The 22,400-nt window shown below is 40.2% G+C and overlaps 1 protein-coding gene across 1 annotated transcript; it reads right to left on the reverse strand.

The window, feature by feature from the left end:
* Nucleotides 1-13,792: 13,792 nt before the first annotated feature.
* sall1b (spalt-like transcription factor 1b) lies at nucleotides 13,793-20,216 on the reverse strand (the record flags this gene model as incomplete). The annotated part of the gene is made up of 3 exons (XM_079809525.1): nucleotides 13,793-14,158; nucleotides 14,290-17,561; nucleotides 20,174-20,216. 3 exons carry the CDS (start codon nucleotides 20,214-20,216, stop codon nucleotides 13,793-13,795), a joined length of 3,681 nt encoding a protein of 1,226 aa, XP_079665651.1.
* Nucleotides 20,217-22,400: the final 2,184 nt, after the last annotated feature.

Raw genomic sequence — 22,400 nt, forward strand, 5'->3', positions numbered from 1 at the left:
GTAACGTTGAAAGTGACTGGCTCAATGGGAATGTCTAGATTACTAATGTAAATATTACGTCCCTCCTGCCACAGCCCTGAACTTCCGCTGAATGGCCAGAATCGCTGTCTCAGCTTCTCAGCAAAACATGAATGAGAACTGTGTGGCGGCCATATTTATACCCATATGTCAGAGTAGGAGTGGCTCGGCATGCAAATCTTGTTGGCTAATGTCCATTGGCTCGGTACCACTTTAATGGGATTGGGCTCCCAGGGGAGACCCTTACGAGAACAATAAAAAAAACTTTTTGTAACTTGAAATTAAATAAACATTAACTGCAATAAAACAACTTTATTTAAGCCTGTTCAGCCAATATTTCTCATTTAAGGGTCTTTCACACTGGAGGAACCTTTTCATAGTTTCTAGGACTATTGGAGGAACTATTGGTATTCAGAGAAGACGCCGTGCCAGGGCAGAAATAGCTGGCAAGCGCCTTTTCAACCCTGGGCATCTTCTTAAATCCGTGCTCACATAGCCCCTCCACGCTCTAATAATTTGACGCAGCGGAGGTTACAATGCGAGCCAAATATGGTTTCCCCAATGATCTTGATACCTCAGTACGGAGATCGAGGAGAAACTGAAGACTCACAAGGGGGGAGCATCAATGACCCACTAGAAATCACTCATCAAGCTTGCTTGGAGCCATCTCCTTCTCACTGTCAACCAGCCTAAACTAAGTTTAGCAGTGGCCTGGGTCATGAGCTCTACCCATTCCTCATAAGTGAGCTGGAGGAGGCTGGCTTGCTGCATGTTCGTCTCAACTCCTGCTACATCTAGCTCCTCAGAACTAAATGCCACCAAACAATATGCTCTTGGCTTCTGGGTCCGGCCGGAGAGCAACAGAGTTAGCAGGTGAGGCCAGAGAAAGGGAAATACCCTTCTCGAATTTCTCTGCTAGCTCCACCTGCAATTCCCATGGTCGAAGCCACCATGCTGCCTCACCAGCCGCGGGACCTGAACCGTGAGGCGCAGATGCCTGGCTCCCATCCCCCGTAAAAAAGCCAGACGTGAGTGGAGCTTCCTCACAGTGAAATGATCACAGCAAGGGGAGGCAGCTCCGTCAAAAGCTGACCGATCATGCTCCACTCCCAAACAAATGCCGTAAAGATCGTGCACATCATCCCCATGAAATAATGGGTGTATGACAGCACGCATCTTCTAGAGCTTTTTGATGCCATAACATATATAATTTACACTGACAAACGTATGACAAACAATCACCTTTCATTAGTACACAGACATGTGGCTTCCTGAAGACAAAGAAGCTGATGACGTTTATTGCAGGTGCCCTTTTATGGTCATCCTAGTGCACAAGTGATGTCATGTGACTGCCGTACCCAGTGACATTTACGTGATTTCACACGTGCTTCAGACACCGGCGAATGCTGGAGGCGTTCTCATAGTGTCAACAACTGATGCAACGCTGAGTACCCTCAAACGGGAACTTGTTGCCCTCAAACTATTTGACGAGTTGACAAGAGTTGACAAATTCGTATGAATTCGTATGAATAACCTACCTCAAACCCCGCCCCTAAACCTACCCATCACTAGGGTTTAGACAAAACGTACAAATTTGTACGAGTGAGATCGTACAAATTCGTACGAATTAGCCACCTCGTAAAATAGGTACGAATTGGTCGTGAGATAGCGTTGGTCATTTCATCTAAAGCAGGGTAAATGAAGTGTTAATAACATATTAAATATTATTTATTTTACTTTGCTTCAGACATCGGCGAACGCTGGAGGCGTTCTCATAGTGTCAACAACTGATGCAATGCTGAGTACCCTCACTGCGTAGACCAGCCTAAGAAAGTTAACTGGTCTTAGCTGGTTTGAGCTGCTCTAGCTGGTCTCCGATCTTGACCAAATTTGGTGTTTAGCTGGTCTAGTGGGCAGCTGGTCTCCCACAATGACCAGATTAATTAAAACCATCATCTGTTCCCTGTAAATCAGAATTTGTCATTGAGTAGCTCTCCCCACAAAAAAAAATAATTCACAAGTCTAAAGTTTTATTCTGCATACTAGTATATTAAACTGTCTTGTCACACTGCATTTTTTTGTGTGGACAAATAAATGCTCTGACAACATCTGCATCATGCCTGGTAAGACATGGTCATTTCAACCCGATCTCACGGCAATTCGTACATATTTTATGAGGTGGCTAATTCGTACGAATTTGTACGACCTCACTCGTACGAATGTGTACGATTTTTGCTAATTCGTACGTATTTGACAAGAGTTGACAAATTCGTATGAATTCGTACAAATGACCTACCTCAAACCCCGCCCCTAAACCTACCCGTCACTAGGGTTTAGACAAAATGTACAAATTCGTACAAGTGAGATCGTACAAATTGGTACGAATTAGCCACCTCGTTAAATAGGTACGAATTGGTCGTGAGATAGCGTTGGTCATTTCATCTAAAGCAGGGTAAATGAAGTGTTAATAACATATTAAATATGATTTATTTTACTTTGACAGACAAAACAGCATAGCTACGCTAAACAAGACCAGCTATGAGATCACCTAAATGACCACATAGCACTTGGACAAGAGCAGCTAATTACAGGAATACGGACACAAAGAGGCATGAGGACATTCATCAGCACAATACATCCACTCTCTCTGCGTCATATCACGGTTTATTAGTCCACAGATGCACTGGCATTTACAAATGACTGCTGCCTATGGAAAACGGCACATTTGCCTATATTGCTGCATACATTTCAGGGGTTTGATTCAGTGTCAAGGAGAGCTGCTCTCCATAGCTGTCGTATTTGTGGAGATTAGTCAGATAAGCACTGTTTTATTCAGTTCACTGCTCTTTGACACAGCTATGAACACACATCATAGATCTTGAATGAGGCTGGCGTATGAAAACATAGTTTAACCAGGTTTGAAATATCTTTGAAGGTTAAATTGGTAGTTCCAATAAAGAAGATATTTAGATTTTTTTGTCTAAAAAACCCATTTGACTTTCATTTTATACACAAAAACAAATAATAATAATAAAAAAAAATATATTATTTTGTGTTCTGCCGAAGAAAGAAAGTCATACAGGCTTGGAATGACATGGGTGTGAGCGAATGATGACAAAATTAAAAAAATGTTTTTGTTAACTATCCATTTAATATCATAAATTGAGTTTAATCTGATATTGCATGTAGAGTCACATTTTGTTATTGCAATGAATACCAAAAATGTCAATCCGTACATTCCATTCCCATAAATAAATTCAAATTTTGTGGTGCTTTGATGCAAGGCATTTTATTATCCCTCATACTTTTCATATTTCCTGGTATAAATATTTGTGCTACAGATGTGAATGAGATCTCATCATAACATAGAGACTTGGGTTTGACTATTTTAAGCAACCACCTACAAAACTAGCCGTAACACCCTAGAACAACCTAGAAACCACACAGTAATGTGACCCAGCCATACCAGAATATTATGGTAGACATGGGAGTGGGCACTTTTGACCACTAAACAAACATTTGTTTACATTATACCAACAGTCACAACACCCTAGCAACCAGTTACACTGTTGAAAAAACAGCATATGCTGGTTAGGTATGTTTTGAAGCATGGCAGCTAGTTTGAGCTGGTTTAAGCTAGTCCTTTGCTGGTCCTAAGCTGGTCCTAAGAAACTAGCTCCAGCTCAGGGCCAGCTTAAACCAGCTCATGACCAACTAAGGTCATTAAACCGCTTGATTCATATGGATTTATTTTATGATCTCTTTGTGAATGTTTTGGGTTAACAACAGACTATCAAAGACAGAAATCTCCCTTTGTGTTTCGTAGTTGAACGAAAGTCTTTTGGGTTTGAAACATCATGAGGGCGAGGAATTAATAAATAGATGACAAAACGTTTCATTTTTGGGTGAACTAACCCTTTAAGGCTGGAATACACTACAAAACTTTTGCCCAGATTTCCCCCTAATATACAGTGCTGCTTGAAAGTATGTGAACCTATGTGCAAAAACCTCAGATGATGAAAAAATCGTCTTTTAACGTCATCGGAGGATTTTTTGGCCAGAGGCTAGAGACTACAGCCAGTAGTAGGAGCTGTTCCGCATGTTTTCAGCCCGCCCATAGGGGTGGGATCTCACTCACAGAATGTAAATCCGCACGGACGCACAGACATTCATAACGGAGCGGTGCGGAACAAAGCAAGTGTTCTCAATGAATACCTATGAAAGTTAAGCTTGAACTGAAAATGCGCCAGACTGGACATGCACCATGAATGACTGAATGAATGCTGGTCGGCCGTGTTCATTTTAGTTTCGGTTTAGAATTAGCGCTAAATTCGGGGGTGGGTTGCTTGAATTGTGGGTTCATTTTCTCAAAACTCCTTTTCAACGTCTTGAAAATAAATCTGTTGATCACTGAGAGCTTCCTTCACCAGATCCATCATCAAGTGACAGTGACACTAATATTGGATTGTGTTACTTTTACTCTGCAGTAAATCGCTGAGCCATTTCAAGTTTTGCAAATTATAATTATTATTGTTTCGTTTTCTGTCGGAGGTAACTATGAGTGAAACGTCACTTCATCATTGTGTATCAGACATTGCCACCTTGTGGAATAAAGGTGAATTGCAGTTATTTCGTCATTATAGATTCATTTATTATTGTGCAGAAAAAAAAAAGTACAATCTTACACACCTCGGTCGACCCGTTAGCGACCCTATACAATTTTGACAAAAAACTATGAAAAAACAGGCATTCAATTATATATATATATATATATATATATATATATATATATATATATATATATATATATATATATATATATATATATATTGTTGTTGTTACTTTGTTTAAAATGGATTGATTGAGGAATACTAAGAAGGTTGATAACTTTAAAAAAATGAATGAGGAGGAGGGTAGTGAATGACATCTCGGGTCGCTGAAGACCCGAGGTATGCATTTAAGGGTTAAATAGGCGCGAGCCAATTCGGGCCGATATTTCCCGCCACTATCCTCGGGTTTGTGTTTTTTTAATCATTACTTTATTATCCTAATTGGGTCGGCAGAAAGCTATGCCATAATCAGAAATAAAGTAAGAACTAATACTACAACTAAGAAACAAATGTGTACAAAGTTGCACGAGTCAGGATTAGTCTAAAAATGCAAGTTAAACGCACAGCGCACGCAGTGATGAAGCGTAACAGAACCGCTCTGAGATGCCAGTCATGAGCTGCTTGCTTGAACAGTGCACTTTGCTTAAATATTTCTTTTAGTTTCGAATTGCTTCATTTAAAAGTGGGCATTTCAAGCTTTCTATACGCATATTTCTCATGTCTGTGAGGCAATAGCTGTTGAGTTTGGGTTTATTTATGAGACATGTTAAAGAGCAATGCAAGTGATCGCTCAGACGCCTCCATGTCACGATTATTGTCTACTATAGCCTATTTGCTTCTTATTTATTAAATCCAGGCAATTGGCTGATGATATATTGATTACAATTAAGAGACAATTTATACAAACCGAAATTCACTTTAAAGAATGGCTTTCTACAAAACAAAACTTAATGAAGTGGTCAAAATCATTTCTGCACAGGCTCAGGGGTCAGGCTTGATTTTTTGAGCCCGATTTAAGCTCTATGCTGTATTAGTCAGACACGTTCAGTTTTTAATCAAACTGAACTAAATTATTTTATTACTATAAAAATTAAAATGTCGGTGGGGGCGGTGCCGGTTGTGCAAGTGATGTAACCGGTAGGCGTGGCTTGGGAGTGGCCTCGTAGGGCAGCGGAGCAAGTGCATTCTGGGAGTTGTTGTCTTTCATCCACATGAGCCAAAAATGCATTTTCGGTCTAGAAGGCACCAACTTCTAAAATAACTTCACATTTCTACTACATAAATTACCTAAATTTAAATAGGTTGTGTGTGAGTGTTTTGTGATGGTTGTTCTTGAGTCCCTTGTTTGTCCTAAGCAGTTAAACTGCCCAATGTTCTTCAGAAAAATCTTCCAGATCCTGCAAATGCTTCAGTTTTCCAGCATATTTTGCATATTTGAACCCTCTGCAGCAGGGACTGTATGATTTTGAGATCTGAGGATGATTGAGAGACTCAAACACAACTATTAAAAAAGGTTGAAACATTCACGGATGCTCCAGAAGGAAACACGACGCATTAAGAGCCGGGGGTGAAAACTTTTTGAATTTGAAGATCAAGGTAAATTGTACTTAATTTGCATTTGCAGGATTTTTCTGAAGAACGTTGGACAGTTTAACTGCTCAGGACAAACAAGGGACTCATGAACAACCATCACAAAACACACACACACACACACAGCCGTGGATCATCCAGGGAACGACACACAGTATTAAGAATCAAGGGTTTGTAAAGTTTTGAACGGGGTCATTTTAATAAATTAAGCTATTTTTTTGTCTTGTGGACTATATGTAAACATCTTTTATGTAAAATATCTCATTCAGCTTCAGACTATGAATATTAGATATTAAAAACACATGAGTTAGTTGTGAAAGGCCGAGTGACCCTCAGTCGTTTAGTTTAGGCCTATGCCAGTTTTACTCTGTAAGCAAATTTGGCAAGTGTATGATGCCTAGTGTTTTAAAACCTGTTCAGATTTTGTCATGTAGGGTAGTCCAACTAACACTCATGAGCAATTACTCAAATACTGAAGTCTAAGTCACTCAAAATGTAGTAAAAGTCTTGTAAATATTGAGACTATTTTTAATTTTAAATGACTAAAGTTGAACGGCATGAAGTAATAATGAAAGTGAATACTAAACTAAATGTCATTAATACAAATTTAATGAAATAATTAAATGAAAATAAAATAGTTATCGTTCTTTTTTTTTTTTTAAAAGCTAAAGGATAATGAACTAAAATTAATCAAAGGGTCAGCAAATGGTTCTCTACCACCATATTTGGGATACAATCCCCTCTGTGTGTGTGTCACAATCAAAAAATGGCAAACTCAGCTGTCCCGTGTGTGTTATTCTGTTATATAGCAGCGCCGACTGATCCCGTGGTCATCAAAGAGTCCACACAGCGTTTATGATCAGATATGATCTGAGCCATACGGATGCCTCACACAATGCCATAATCACAGTGTTATCAATAGTCGGGTTTGGGCTGGATACCTTTAAGCCCTGCTGGAGATTTGGCCGTTGGCTCTGTTATTGAATATTTCCATTGTCAGGCCAACAAAAGTGTGATGATCGCAGGCAAAATGCTTACGCAGGAAATTCTTTCTTTGCATTGTAAACAGTGGTTGATGTCAGCAGTTTTGAACAGAAATATGTGATGATTGGAAAAGCGCTGTTTTGTTCCTCTGTGATGAGTTCTTAGAAAAAGCTGTCCGGCCCGTGGACAGTTCGATGGCTCTTGTGTCACTCTCTGTTTTTCATGTCACTCCTTCCTTTAACACATGGGAAAGAGTTACATTTTTTGCAAAATAAGTTTAGATTCCATTCCATGACAATCAAACTTAGCCGTGTTTTGACTTCTAATCTATTGTCCGTGTCTGAAATTATTATAATATTGCTGTCACAACACAATACAATACAGTCCCTTTGACAAGTTGCTCATATTCGGGAAAATATATTTAAATAATAAATAAATGTAAATGAGTGTTGTGTTATTTTTATATTGCTTGTATGTGTTCAAAATGAAAAGAAATAAATAAGAAATAATATTGTGCATACAGCGTAACGTATTTTTTAGAGCCTTTCACTTTTTTATGTTATAACGTTATTTTTATATCACAGTTCCCCCCAAAATACCTCAACATATATCTATTTTCAAAGTTCTCGTTCACTTCAATATATTTGTATTATATTTTTTAATTTTATTATAATGTAAAATATTTCAAAGGCACATTAAAAGTGAATACTTTAACACTAAAATTGTATTAACATATATTTTTTTGCATTAGTGTTGGGAGAGTTTTTGTAGCAACATGAATTTGACTTAAAATAATGCAATGCAATGCAAAAAAATGTAATCCAAGGCCTAGTTACACACGTACACAGGTATTTTTATAAACGGAATTTTTCCCTCCGCTTAAAAAAAAAAAATCGCATCCACGTGAAAACGCAAAACACGCTATGAAGCGCTGTCAAGAGCATGCCAAACCAACAGGTGGCAATATAACCCTAACCATAAAGCCATGTTGGCCAATCAGAAGCCTGGAAAAAACGTTATTGCCGGTTCCGATTCTGACGCAACAAGCCGAAATCTCCTAGCCTGACAAGCCAGACCCACATCAAGATGTTGGGTCTGGAAACTCACCATTGACAGGGCTCAATCTGAGGGGCGGGATAAACGGTTGTCTTTCAAATTCCCTCTGCATGCAATTGGATAGCGCCATGAGCGCCACAACCAACCAGAGCGAAGAAGAAGGTGAAGCCGAGCTAACGTTAGTTGATAGACTTTTGCCGTATCCAGTCGGCAAAACTTCAAGCATATCTTCTTTTCTTAAAGGGTAACTAAACCCCTGCTCAGAGCTTAACTCCACCCACTGGCAATTTTCAAAAAATGCTGGAAAAGTGGGCAGAGCCCGGCGGACACAGAGGGGACGAACCGAGGGCGGGGCTGAGCGGAGGGCGTGCACCTGAGACCCGCAGTGACGGGTTGATTGACAGCTGTCAGACTCGCGAGTCGCAGAGATGGAGAATGACTGGAGTGACGCCAGCTTTGCAACAGAGCGGTCATTTCTCCTACCTTCACCTGAAGTAGAAGAGGGTGGATTGTCTGTAGACATAAACCCGGAGCCTTATCAATGCGAGCCGCTGCTCAAACTGCGTTAACTCCCGATGCCGACGATGCTAGTGAAGCAGCCGCGCAAGAGAACTGACCTAATCTATCTGCGTCCGCGGCAACCGCTTGCGTGTCAGGGTTTGAAAGCGCGTCTCATGTATGAAAATTATCTGTACACATGACGGGCGGCAATAAAATCGCAAGAAAAGCCTGACGTGTACTGACAACTTCATTATTTAACCGTATTTTCTTCAATACAATGTTAAAGCATGTGTCAAGTGAGTTTCATTCATAATGTTTCCACTTCATGTAATATGACAGTTCATACTGGAGTAAAGCCGTTCTCATCATGTGATTGGGGGAAACATTTCTGAGGGCGTGGTGAGCTCGTGTCAGGGGCGCGGATTGTGAGCCGTTGGAGGTACCATCCCTACGTCACGATGTACCACAACGTCCAATAGGAAAATTCAACTGCAGTAGCCACCGTTCAACCTTAAGAGGGCAGCACTTTGGCGGTTTTACACCATATTTTATAGAATTAAAACACTTTATACTCAAATGTCAAAACATTTACTCGAATCAATGAACAGCATTAATAAAGCCCCAGTATTACAGATCATTAACTAAAAAAAGTTGGTTTAGGGTTTAGTTACCCTTTAAGAATGACTTCAGTGCCGTTCTTTGTTCTTTTCTCAAAGAAAAGCTTAACTCCAAGTCTTCCAGAGTCGCGACCAAAGCCGAAAAGACCGCTGTTCGTCAGCTTCTTTGTTTACGAGTAGCACACAGAACCTCCGCAACTCTGCCATCATTGTGTTAAGCCCCGCCCACCGACTCTACACACGCTGTGATTGGCCTGACCAGAGTTTTGTTTTTTCCAGCTCTCAGGTCTACCGAGAGTTGCTAGACTACACTCGTGGCAAAATAAATGTTCTGCCGCTAGGGTGCGTCTAGATTTCTAGGCTAGAAATCTCCGGTTTCACTGTCCACACGACAACACTGCAACATGTTCACCCTGGCAGGAGTTTTCAAAAAAGTTTGGTTTCAGTGTCCGGATACTGCGTTTGCGTGTGGATGAACGGCAAAACCGCACAGAAAAAGATGCGGTTTAGAAATACCCGTGTTCGTGTGGACAGGGCCCAAGTCATCCAAGAAGTTCATGTATTTCTTCAGTTGAAAAGAAAGTAAGAAAGTAACATTCTAGGATTTTTCTCCATATAATGGACTTCAACGGCAACCAACAGGTTGAAGGTCCAAATTCCAGTTTCAATGCAGCTTCAAAGAGCTCTACACGTTCCCAGGGTCTTGTCTAGCAAAATAATCTCTCATTTTCAAAAAAAAAACATGTTTAACCACAAATGCTCGTCTTGCACTAGCTCTGAGACGCGCTTCCATGACTTCATACACTACGTAATCACATTGGAAAGGTCACGCATGACATAGGGAGAAGTACCGACCTAGTGTTCACAAAGCGAACGTACAAATGCTAAGTCAAACGCCCTTTACAAAAAAAGGGTAAAACAACGATGTTGAAAGTCACACACAGAGGTGTCAAAAGTATTCACATTCATTACTCAGGTAGAAGTATAGATGGTTAAAGGAACACGGGGACTTGGGACTTGTGACTTTATCTTATTCACCGTATCCCCCAGAGTTTGATGAGTCCATACACACCATTCTCATCTCCGTGCCATAACTCTGTCTGACACACCCACTGCTAGCCTAGCTTAGCACAAAGACTGGAGGTAAATGGCTCCAGCTAGCCTACTGCTCAATAAGTGACAAAATAACGCCAATATTTTCCTATTTACATGTTTTGATGTGTATAGTTACATCATGTACTAAGACCGACGGAAAATGAAAAGTTGTGATTTTCTTGACCGATATGGCTAGGAACTATTCTCTCATTCCTGCGTAATAATAAAGGAGCTTTGCTGCCGTCCCATGGGTGCAGCGGCGCAATGATATTACACAGCGCCTGAAAATAGTCCCCAGCACGCTCTCAGTGTAAGCAGGTTGTCACGTTGGTTATGTTGACGGATGTTAGCCTATCATTGCGCCGCTGCACACATGGGACGCAACTTTTAATTTTCCGTCGGTCTTAGTACACAATGTAACTATACACATCACAACATGTAAATAGGAAAATGTTGGCGTTATTTTGTCACTTATTGAGCAGTAGGCTAGCTGGAGCCATTTACCTCCAGTCTTTGTGCTAAGCTAGGCTAGCGGTGGGAGCGTCAGACAGAGTTATGGCACACACATAGATGAGAATGGTGTGTATGGACTTATCTAACTCTGGGGGATACGGTGAATAAGTCCCAAAAAGTCGGCTTGTTCCTTTAAAAAAGACTTCTGTAGAAGTTGAAGTATCAACTCAAGCTTTTTACTCAAGTAAAAGTGTAAAAGTACTGGTTTCAAAGCTACTTAAAGTATAAAAGTAAATGTAAGGGAAGGGAAAAAATGCCATTAAAGGGATAGTTCACCCAAAAATGAAAATTAGCCCATGATTTACTCACCCTCAATTCATCCTAGGTGTATATAACATTCTTCTTTCAGACGAATAAAATCGGAGTTATATTACAAAAGTCCAGGCTAATCCAAGCATTAGAATTGGATTCATAGTTGCTCTGTTTCTGAAGTCCATAAAAAGTGCATCTGTCCATCAAATAACTGCTCCACGCGGCTCTGCTGTGTTAATAAAGGCCTTCTGAAGCAAATCGATGCGTTTGTGTAAGAAAAATATCCATATTTAAAACTTTATCAGGTAAACTTTCGACCGACCGCCTTCCCTGTTCAATTCATGGAAAAATTGTTGAAAGTTCCCCTGCCGATCGAAAGAATAACGCGACCAGGTCCGCTCGTCATGACGTCACGCACGCATCTTGAGTTTCACTTTCAACATTCAACACTTTTCCACGGAAGGCGGTCTGAATCGCAGAACTAGCGCAGGACGAGCATTTGTGGTCAAAAAGTATATTTATTAAATTTTTTTTAGAAAATGATTGTTTTGCTACATAAGACACTGGGATCGTGTCGAGCTCTTTGAAGCTGCATTGAAACTGGAATTTGGACCTTCAACACGTTGGTTGCCGTTGAAGTCCATTATATGGAGAAAAATCCGAGAATATTACTTTCTTTTCGACTGAAGAAAGAAAGACATGAACATCTTGGATGAGTAAATGATCAGGAAATGTTAATTCTGGAGAGAACTAGTCCTTTAAAGTGCATTATTTTCATATTGTAATTTTCATGTCTGTTTAACGAAAAATTCTAGCCACCACTTTGGCAACATCCATGTACCTGGGAGATCTAGGGATGTACAACATCAACTGAACCCTATATCTTCACCCAGTTCACTCGTCAGATATTTAACCGCCTGCTTGCACCTCCAGTGCCTCCCATCTGTTTGAATCAGATATGTATCTGGAGAGCTTTGTACTCCCTTGAGCTTCATTCTAGCCGTTTGCTCATTTTATAATGCTAATGGTGGCAGGCGGGATGGTGTTGGGTTCCCGTCAGCTGGTTGCTGCACTGGGAAGAGCGTTTAATGGACTTTGACAGTTAAGGGGCAGATCTTATTCACTGAGGGATTTGGTATGTAGTGCCATTGTGGTGGCACTCAATGGACATATTACTCAACAGGCCTCAAAGAGTCAGATGTTTTTGGTCATACTAAAGCAACTGCAGGAGGTCAGCACACAATGGACCACTCGTTTGTATACCATAATAGTTTTAATAATGTTATCAAGACTACATCTGACAAGCCCTGATAAGGTCAGGAGACACCATAACAGCACCATTGAAGTCGTTTTAGGACATTTTTGAAGCATTTTTGGGGCAAAACGAATAAGAAATTCTTGGAGGGACTCCAGTTAAAACAGTAGCCACGTCACAACTATCACAGTAAAAACAACCATGTTCTAATAAAGCATTGTATCACCTCTCAAACAGACACACACAGAAGAAACGCTAAACCATTGCTGACCATCTGTCCGTGTGTTTCACAGACATGAGGTAGAGCTGATGAGTCGTACCTGCTCCATGAATGGCCTCTATTATTCTGTTTGGTTGTAGAAGTATCATCTTCCATTGGCAAAGATCATTGCGTATTAACACAATGTGTTATTATTGGTTAGTTTATTGAAATGTAAATGCAGGGGACAAGGTGACCTAGATTTTTATCAGTAGAGAAAGGGCATGAATTCTGCTTGTGTGGAAGAAGGGAAAGAATCATTTCTTTGTTAAAAGTAAACCACTGGAAGAGAAGACAGGTGCTTGAAGGTATACACACTCATGTGGTACAACTTAAAGTCAAATATAATAATGAGTAATTTCAAAAGCACACTTCGTTTATTAATCAAATGGGAAGGGAAATGGCTGTGCTCTGTAAAGCCGAATGACAGTTAAAATGGAAAAATGGCTTTAAGATCTTGCAGTTGCCATAACATTCAAGACATGATGCCACAACATGAACTAACGTCATACACAACAGTTCCTCCAATGTAACAATTTAAATGTACTGAGTGTACAAAAATAAAAATAAATAGTTTTAGTATGGTTTATTGTGGTTTACATTAACAATGTAAATACTGTAAGTATAAAAAGAACACACAATTCAAGCACAAATTATATTAATGTGAAACACTGATTGATAAATAGCTTTGATAAAGAAATAGAGACTCATTTCTCCAGTAAATAATACAAATGTACCTCATTACAACAACCAAGTGTTTAGCAAATGCGCTGCACGAATACCTTCAATTATTTAAAAAAAATGTAAATGCTATCACATAATGGATCATATTAACAATAGTCCTCAGCAAAACAACAAAAAAGCATCAAATTCATTTTTACAATACAATCAACACTACTTCAGTTCAGAAGAGCTACCCAAACTAGGCAACATTAACCAAATGTCACTACATAGGGTACACTTGTACAAAACCTAATGAAATAGCACACCTATGAAATTGCATCACATTTACATTATGGGGTTGCATCCTTGAAGACAAAATTCAATCCGTCACTATTTTACTGTCTTCAACCAACTGCCGGAAATGAAACGTTGCACCGTTTTCGCTCAATCTCTCAAGCCAAGGTAAAGCTCTGTTGAGCTGTAAGTTTTCCAGATGCCCAGCAGAAATCGACAGGTAAGGTATGGCACCATTTTGAATGACCGGAATTTCGTTTGTCCTCATACCCAAACCATTAGAGGTATACTGGCTCCACAGACCTATGGAATCCCCGTTACGCACTTTATCCACAACATCTTTTGGGGGAGCGTCTTGAAATCGCTCGGAATTGGATCTAAGGAACGGCCCGTCAAGCTTGCGACCTCGTCTGGCTGGAGAACTGCTCCACATGTGAGTTCCCATATGAACCTAGATGGAAATTGCAAGTAGATAGTTGGTCATAAGGTATCTGGGAGAATACAAATGATTCCATACAAAGCAACAAAATACAAACTGGCAATCAGTGATGGAACACCTTTAACAACCTTGGAATGGTGTACCTTCAAATTTCCTTTAGTGGTAAATGCACGTCCACAAATGTTGCAGGCAAAGGGTTTCTCACCAGTGTGGGTTCTCTCATGAATCTGCAGTGCACTTGAAGAAGAGAAGGTCTTCCCACAAGTGTGGCAGAAGTGCTGTTTAGCTGTTCGTCGAAGTGGTGTTGCTGTTAATGTTGGTGCAGAGAGTACAGGTAAGATGGAAGCTGTTGAGCTAACCATACCTGCGGGAGAATCTTTAGGATCTTTTTTAATGAGCCCATTGTGTTCAATTCTTTTTGACGGAATGATTGGTTCCATGGAGGGTAGAAACTGGTTTGGTGGAAAAATCAGGATCTGATTTGCTGGCTCAAACAACTGTGAAGGTAAGTCTCGCATCTGGTGGGTAAGCATGTGTTGTTTAAGGTTACCTTTGGTTGAGAACCCTCTGTTGCATGCAGTGCAGATGAAAGGGCGCTCTTTGGTGTGACTTCGGTAGTGAATATCCAAAGCACTTTGACAGGCAAACGTCTTGTAGCAAATATCGCAAACGTTGCTTTTTAGGGATCCCCGCTCATTGAATGGTAAAATCATGGTCAAGGTATCCTTTGGCATATCTTCAGATGTTCCGTCAAGTAAACTGGACACTGTAAGACTAGGCTGTAGGCTTGAGTTGTTTGAATCATCAGATTTCAGGTTTCTGTCAGTTGTAGTGTATCCTTGCATTTCATAAGCACAGCCATTGGGGGAGGATGGGTTCCAGGAGGGTTTAGTCTCAGTGATGGCCAAAATTCTCCTCATTAAACTCTCATGGTCCCTATTTAGTGAAGATGATCTCTGGGATAAGCCGTCTCTATCCACTGATCCATTCCCTGTGGTCAACTTATTGATGTTTGACAAATTCTCCACATTCGAAACGGTAATCTGACTCTCTGACCCAGTTGCCCTGGCAAAGACAGAAGAAGCAGTTGAAGAACCTAGACTGTCCGGTAATGACTCTTGGTATTTTGAATCAGACACACCTTCCATAATATCTATGTTCTCATTGGGGAAGGTATCCACTTCCATGGTCCCACCATCTACAGAGTCGGCGTCCTGGTCCATGGGTTCTGCTCTATCATGCAGTGGGACATTAGGGATGTGACCACCCATATGCATGTGGATATGCTGCTGTAGAACCATTGCATTTGTAAACTTTTCTTGGCATATGGGGCAAGAATGCTGTATTCTAAGGGGTGTCATGGAACGATGAATGCTATAGTGCGTCTTGAGATTGCCCTTAGTTGTAAAAGCCCGTCCACACACTCTGCATTTGAATGGCCTCTCTCCGGTATGGGTGCGGTAATGCATTTTAAGGGCACTTTGACAGCTAAGAACCCGGTGGCAGATTCCACACTCATTAGGGTCAGTAGAATTCTTGTCAATGTTCTCCACCAACTGCTCCAGCTTTGAAGTCTCAGATGCTCCAGGGGTGTTTGGAAGACTTCCAAAAAGAAATTTGCTTTCAAGCTGCTCTGATTTTAGCTCAGTTATTAAGCTCGTATTGACCGAGGTATTAATAGCAATGTCGTCTCTTGAACCTTCCCCTGAGGAGCTTAGTAAGGTAGCGATACTCAAGGGTTGTGTAACCTCTTGAAATTGCTCATTTGGAGTTAGAGGGGGGCTACTGCCAAATCCCTCTTGATGCCCATTACCTTTCTCACACACCTCACTGACAACAGGACAATGCGGTTTGGTTATTGATACCCCTTCCTCCTCTTTTTTAATTATGGGTGGAAGACTTGGCAATGATGGAAGCACAAAGCCAAGAGAGTTACCCACTAAAGGTTTACTATCCAACCAGTTAAGAGCAGGCTTCTCAGGAGGCAGAGACATGCCATATGGAATACCTGTGCTGGTTGGGACACTATCTAAATGCTCTGGAACCGGATAAGGATTCATTAGTACATTAGGATACTTCTCCTTGTGTCGTTGGAAATGTACTTTGAGATTTCCACGAGTGGAAAAACGATTCCCACATATGTTACATTTGTAGGGTCGCTCTCCAGTGTGAGACCGCAGGTGTATTTGCAAAGCACTATCACTTCCAAATACTTTGGCACAGAACCTGCATTTGTGCTTGAATATACACTCTTCAGATGGCCTCTTGTGTTCACATAAACTCACATTGGGAGGTTTGACTTTCCTATGTTGGGCTAGGGCAGTCAAAGCATTCAGGTCCTCGACAATTGCCCCAATACTAGGCAAGGAGTTTTCAAACATATTAAAGCTGTTTTGTTTATGGGTTTTGTTTATCCCATCTGTAAATGAAGCAGGAGATGGGGAAGGTGTTTTTGAATTAGCTGTGCCATCAACTTTATCACTGACTGTGTTACCTTGCAAAGATTGATTACTACACCGATCACTCCCAACCCTTGATGGCAAAGGGTTGTCTCTATTTTTATCAGTCATTTGGGAGTATCTCTTTTCACCTCTTAAACCATCTTGGTTGCTTTGTGAAATAACATGTTTAGACTGTTTAGCATTAGCAGTTGGGTTTTCCGCTAGCCCAGCAGCTGCTGTGAGTTGTTCGGAAAGGTGTGAGCTGAGTTTTATCAGTGAACTGGTTTGAGACAGAACATTGTAGGTGTTTGTGGCCAAAGGCGTATCAGAATTTTGGGTTGCTAATAGCATTAATTGGTGTCGAATTTCTTCGATTAGTTTAAGTTGCTGCACCTGCTGTTGCTGCAGTGATAACAGCTGCTCAATCAAACTAGAGGAGGCCATTTTGATGTTGCTAGAGTTCCTGCAACTTGTCTTTGGATTCAGGCTAGTTTCCTGTGAGAACTGAGCAACAGCAACTTTGGTGTTTTCTAGGTTCCCAATGAAGACATTGCTATTAATAGCTGATAATTTACATAACTCAAGTAAGGTACTCTCGTGAGGTAGTACAGCTGAGTATGCGGCATAGTTTTCATTATCATGAGGTAAACAAGCCTTTTTGGCTATGTCATGACTGCTATTTTCGTCAACATCCACTGATGTTCTACCGTTAGAAAAGTCACAAAGTTCCTCCGTACGGTCATTACTTGCCACTCCATTCAAGTGCTCCTCGGTGTTGAAGAATGATGAACTGATTGCGAGGCCAGAAGGTGGAGAATCTAGGCTTTCATTTTCACTTACTATTAGAACTAACTGGTCTTTTGAACAGTCTTTCTGATGCTGATAGAGGTCTGTTATACTGGAAAATTCAGCACAGCATTGTTGACACATATGGACATCGTGGGTTGGAGTGGGGTCATTCTCCATCAGATGATCTGAATTTCAATAAGAAAAAAATAAAAAGATATCAATTCGTATAGTAGAGCATTTTAGATAGCAACTCAATGTAAACTTAAAGCTTAGCAAAAGACAAAACAGTAGCATTCTCAACAGACGTAACAATACATGACATTGACACAAAATAAAATTCTCAGGTAATAATAATTTACAAATAATCACGTAGTGAAATCTACTCAGAATAATTTTATGCCATTTTAAGCATCTTGTAAATATCTTCAAAATACACCATGGGCCAGATTTACTAACAGCTAACGCCAACGCAAACCTTCTTTTGGCGTAAAAAAAAACTTCTGTAAGGATTTACTAAAGACACGCAGTGATAAATAAGCGCTGAAAATGCGTGGATAGAGTTATTTTGTGCGGCTGACCTTGCTGCATATTCATAAGGGATGCAAAATTTATGGGAGGTATTTAAATAGTATTATAAAGTATTATATTATAAAGTATTTCAATTAATAATGCAAGGTGATTTACTAAGGATTGCGCTCGTAAATGTATTGGTATTATATTATTTAACCAAAATAAAACCAGATGCTAATTATTGGTAGATTGTGTTGGTCATTATGGAAATGATCCGGCTGTGTCTGCGTTCTTTAACTTGTCAGTAAATCACGCGCTGAACTGTCCACTCCCATCGGCGCTTTTTGGGAACTAATTACGCTCTTACACTAATTTGCCCTGTTTAGTAAATCTGGCCCTATGTATTTAATTAGTAATTGTAGACTGAATCTCAAATTCATTAAATTGAACACCTTTGTTTCAAGTGCATATTTAGGATAGCTTCACGGGTTTCAATGATAAAACTTGGATAACACCTTACAGCAGTGGGAAGATTTCGAACAGTTGTAACAAAACTAGCCTCTAATATGTTTGTGTGTTTGTTTTTGTAATTTATGAGGACACAAATTTGTATAATGACACGGGTATTATACTGGTATTACGACGTTAACATGAAATATGAGGACATTTCATAGGTCCTCGAATTTAAAATACCTTTAAAAACATACTAAACAATGTTTTATTAAAAATGTAAAAATGCAGAATGTTTCCTGTGATTGGTAGGTTTAGGGGTAGTGTGTGTGTGTGTGTGTGTGTGTGTGTGTGTGTGTGTGTGTGTGTGTGTGTGTGTGTGTGTGTGTGTGTGTGTGTGTGTGTGTGTCTGTGTGTGGACTGGTAATCCCTACGTTATGGGGACAAAATGTCCCCACAAAGATGGCAATATCCGAAATCCTCGTCCTTGTGGGGACATTTTTTGGTCCCCATGAGGAAAACATCTTATAAATCAGACTAAGTGATGTTTTTTGAAAATGTAAAAATGCAGAATGTCTCCTGTGATGGGTAGGTTTAGGGGCAGTGTGTGTGTGTGTGTGTGTGTGTGTGTGTGTGTGTGTGTGTGTGTGTGTGTGTGTGTGTGTGTGTGTGTGTGTGTGTGTGTGTGATGGGTAGGTTTAGGGGCAGGGGCAGTGTAGGGGGATAGAAAATACGGTTTGTACGGTATAAAAACCATTACGCCTATGGTTTTGAGGGCGTAAAAACTACTATGGAAAGTCCCCATAAAACATGAAAACCCAACATGAGTGTGTGTGTGTGTGTGTGTGTGTGTGTGTGTGTGTGTGTGTGTGTGTGTGTGTGTGTGTGTGTGTGTGTGTGTGATGGGTACATTTAGGGGTAGGGGTAGGGGTAGTGTAGGGGGATAGAATGTACAGTTTGTACAGTATAAAAACCATTACACTTATGGAATGTCCTCACTTAGATAGTGAAACAAACCTGTGTGTGTGTGTGTGAGTGTTTCAGCATTAGAAATGAAAGACAGACCAGGTCCAGGAAACACTTAGAAAAGTTTAGTTCAGAAAAGAAGGTTTAAAAAAAGCTGTAAGGTTTGTTTTTAATGCTTATTTCATCTGCTATGTCACTAAATCACTCAATTTTAACACCTATTAATAGGGTACAACAATAAGGTATTTTTTGTGTACAGTTTACAACCATGGTAAGTGTGATTTTATTATTTTCTAGCAATAAACATTATCAAAATGTAATTAAATAAATGGATGGGGGTGAAAAAGCTGAATGTATAACAGGATGGTTACCAATAGAGTTATATACAAAGTCAGTCAAGTTACAATGTGTGTATGAATGTAGAAATTTCATAATTAGAAAATTTACTTTGTAAATGTAAATTCCAAATATGTGTCATACTTTTTTATGGAATGGGGGGCGGGGGGGGGGGGGGGGATAATGCAGTTACAGGGTTGATTGCAAAATGTGGGACACAACTAAATATCGACTAGTATGATTTTAAAAACAAGATTTTAATATTAGTTATCATAAGCTTTTTGGTTAGAAAATTAGCAAAGAGATCCATCACTATCAAATGAAAGCTGTACAATGAGAGCATAATTGTTCTCATATTGTAAGTTGCAACAGCATCAGTTCATGCAGTGATTCATTTATATACACTACAGATAACAGACAATGACTAACAGTTGTAGTAGACTGGTGTAGTTGTAACTTACTCATTCCTTATTCTTTCAATCCTATATTTGCGAGTCATCATGCAAGTTTAGAAAGTGACAGCTCTAAAACTCACCGATGAGAACATACTGTGGCTTAGCCTGTTTCCTGCGGGACATGCTGGAATAAAACCTGTTTATCTCCCTGAAGAATCCACAAGTGTGCTTTCATCGATGAAGTGTCAAGCCAAAAGCATCCTGGTCCATGAGCTCCGTCAGGGGACAATCTACCGCGGATACATATTCATATTCATCCTCATAACTGAGATATAAGTTATCAGAAATGAAGATGATCACACAGGGATGTGCAAGAGGCAGTGATGTCAGCAAAGAATAAGTTATAAACGAAAGTCGTTCATACATCACCGCACGGTTCGATCACAATATCCAAATTAAACACATTCCCACAACTCAAAACATGACAACTCCAAGACCGCAAATCCATGAGGAAATTCTTTGACAGCGCTGGGAGAGTTCAGCCCCGCCCTCCGGGGTTCCTATTGGCCAACACGTTTCACAGCCACGCCCATCGACGACCCCATTGGTCAGTGTGTTTCAGTGCTCATGAATGCGTGTGTGAGAGCATGAATCAGTGGCTGGTAATGTAAAGGATTAGTTTCACCAACAGCAACACAAAGCCACAGTGATACAACCTGCGACTTTCTATTATAACTTTCATTAATAGATCCTTTACAAACATCCTCATGCTAAACATATCAATAGTTCCAGTGTTGAGTTATTCTAAAAAAAAGCAACTCATTTACATCTTCAACAGTGTAATTAGATTATTGTATTTGTTACTTTCTCCAGAAAGTATTGCATTGCTTAGTTATTACTAATTCTTTTCTAAATCCCATATAAAACTCAACCAGTTGAACATACAAGGATAGACATGAACTGCTCTTTTAATTCTTTCAAATTAATGATATGAAATTGCATACATTATAATTTAACTGCAAAGTATTTAAAGGGAGAAGGTTACATTAAAATTGTACGTTTTAATGTTAAATCCACCATTGTGTTTAACACTAATGCATTCACATCAGAAGTGACTAATTAAATCACAGAAAAATTTAAAGTAATACATTTTCAAAGGATATAAATTAAATGACAGTAATTAATTACTTAGTAATACACACCAACACACACACACATGTAAAAAAAAATTTCCTGCATTTTTACACTTTTCAAAAAAAATCTGATTTATAAGCTGATTTCCTAAAGAGGACCAAAAATGTCAAGGATTTCGATATTGCAATCTTTGTGGGGGACATTTTGTCCCCATTACATGCCAGGCCACACATGTATACTTTTCCTTTTGGTGTGAAGAGTTAAGGCCTGTTCACACCGGGACGATTTTCGCGTGCGTTCGCGTGCGTTTATCGCTGACGTTTAACGCCTGTGCGTCGGTACGCGCAAAACACCAGGCGTTAGCATAATATGTCTATGGTTTTGGCAAGCACGTAAATACTGTCTCTCTTCTTCTTCTGTGTGACAAGCGAGTGTCAGAAGCGTAAAGTGCTGCAGCACCACCTTGTGTACCGGGAGCGCCATCTACTGAATTTGCACGTTCACTCGGCGCATCAGCAGTGAAAATCGCTTGGGCGTGAACACTCAAGACGCGCCGAAAAACGCCACGAAAAATGCTTTCAAGGCCTGTTCACACCGGGACGATTTTCGTGCGCATTTATCGCCGACGTTTAACGCCTCATGACTAAACAAAGAGCACCAATGTGAGTGTGCACACCGATGCGCGTTTTTTATTTTGACGCGTCACGTTAAAAACTGTCCGACCAATGAGATCGGTGCTTTAGTTCACGTGTCTGGAGCTGCTGAAGTTACAGTAAAACACGACTTGTTGGCGCTCAAGCACTAAACGGTCTTGCCGAGCACTAATTGATACGACAAAGAGGAAGTAAGCAGACAAAGTAGAAGATGAGCTGCTAATGCTGGCAAGCACGTAAATACTGTCTCTCTTCTTCTTCTGTGTGTCAAGCGAGTGTAATGGTGCGTTCACACCGGATACGAATGACGCGATTCGCGCGAGTGATTTACATGTTAAGTCAATGCAAAGACGCGCGAATGAGGCGATTCGCGCGAATGACACGGCGCAAATTGAGCGTTTGACGCGTGATTCACGCAAGTGCTGCGAATCGCCCGAGTTGAAAAATCTGAACTTTGGCGGATATTCACGCCGCATTAACCAATCAGGAGCTTGTTCTAGTAGTGACAACAATGAGGAGAAAATCTGTATATTAATATCTGGTTCAGACAATATGATTATCACTGTGACAACATTAAATG

This window comes from Gobio gobio (genome assembly GCF_949357685.1).
Source record: "Gobio gobio genome assembly, chromosome: 25".
Taxonomy (NCBI): domain Eukaryota; kingdom Metazoa; phylum Chordata; class Actinopteri; order Cypriniformes; family Gobionidae; genus Gobio; species Gobio gobio.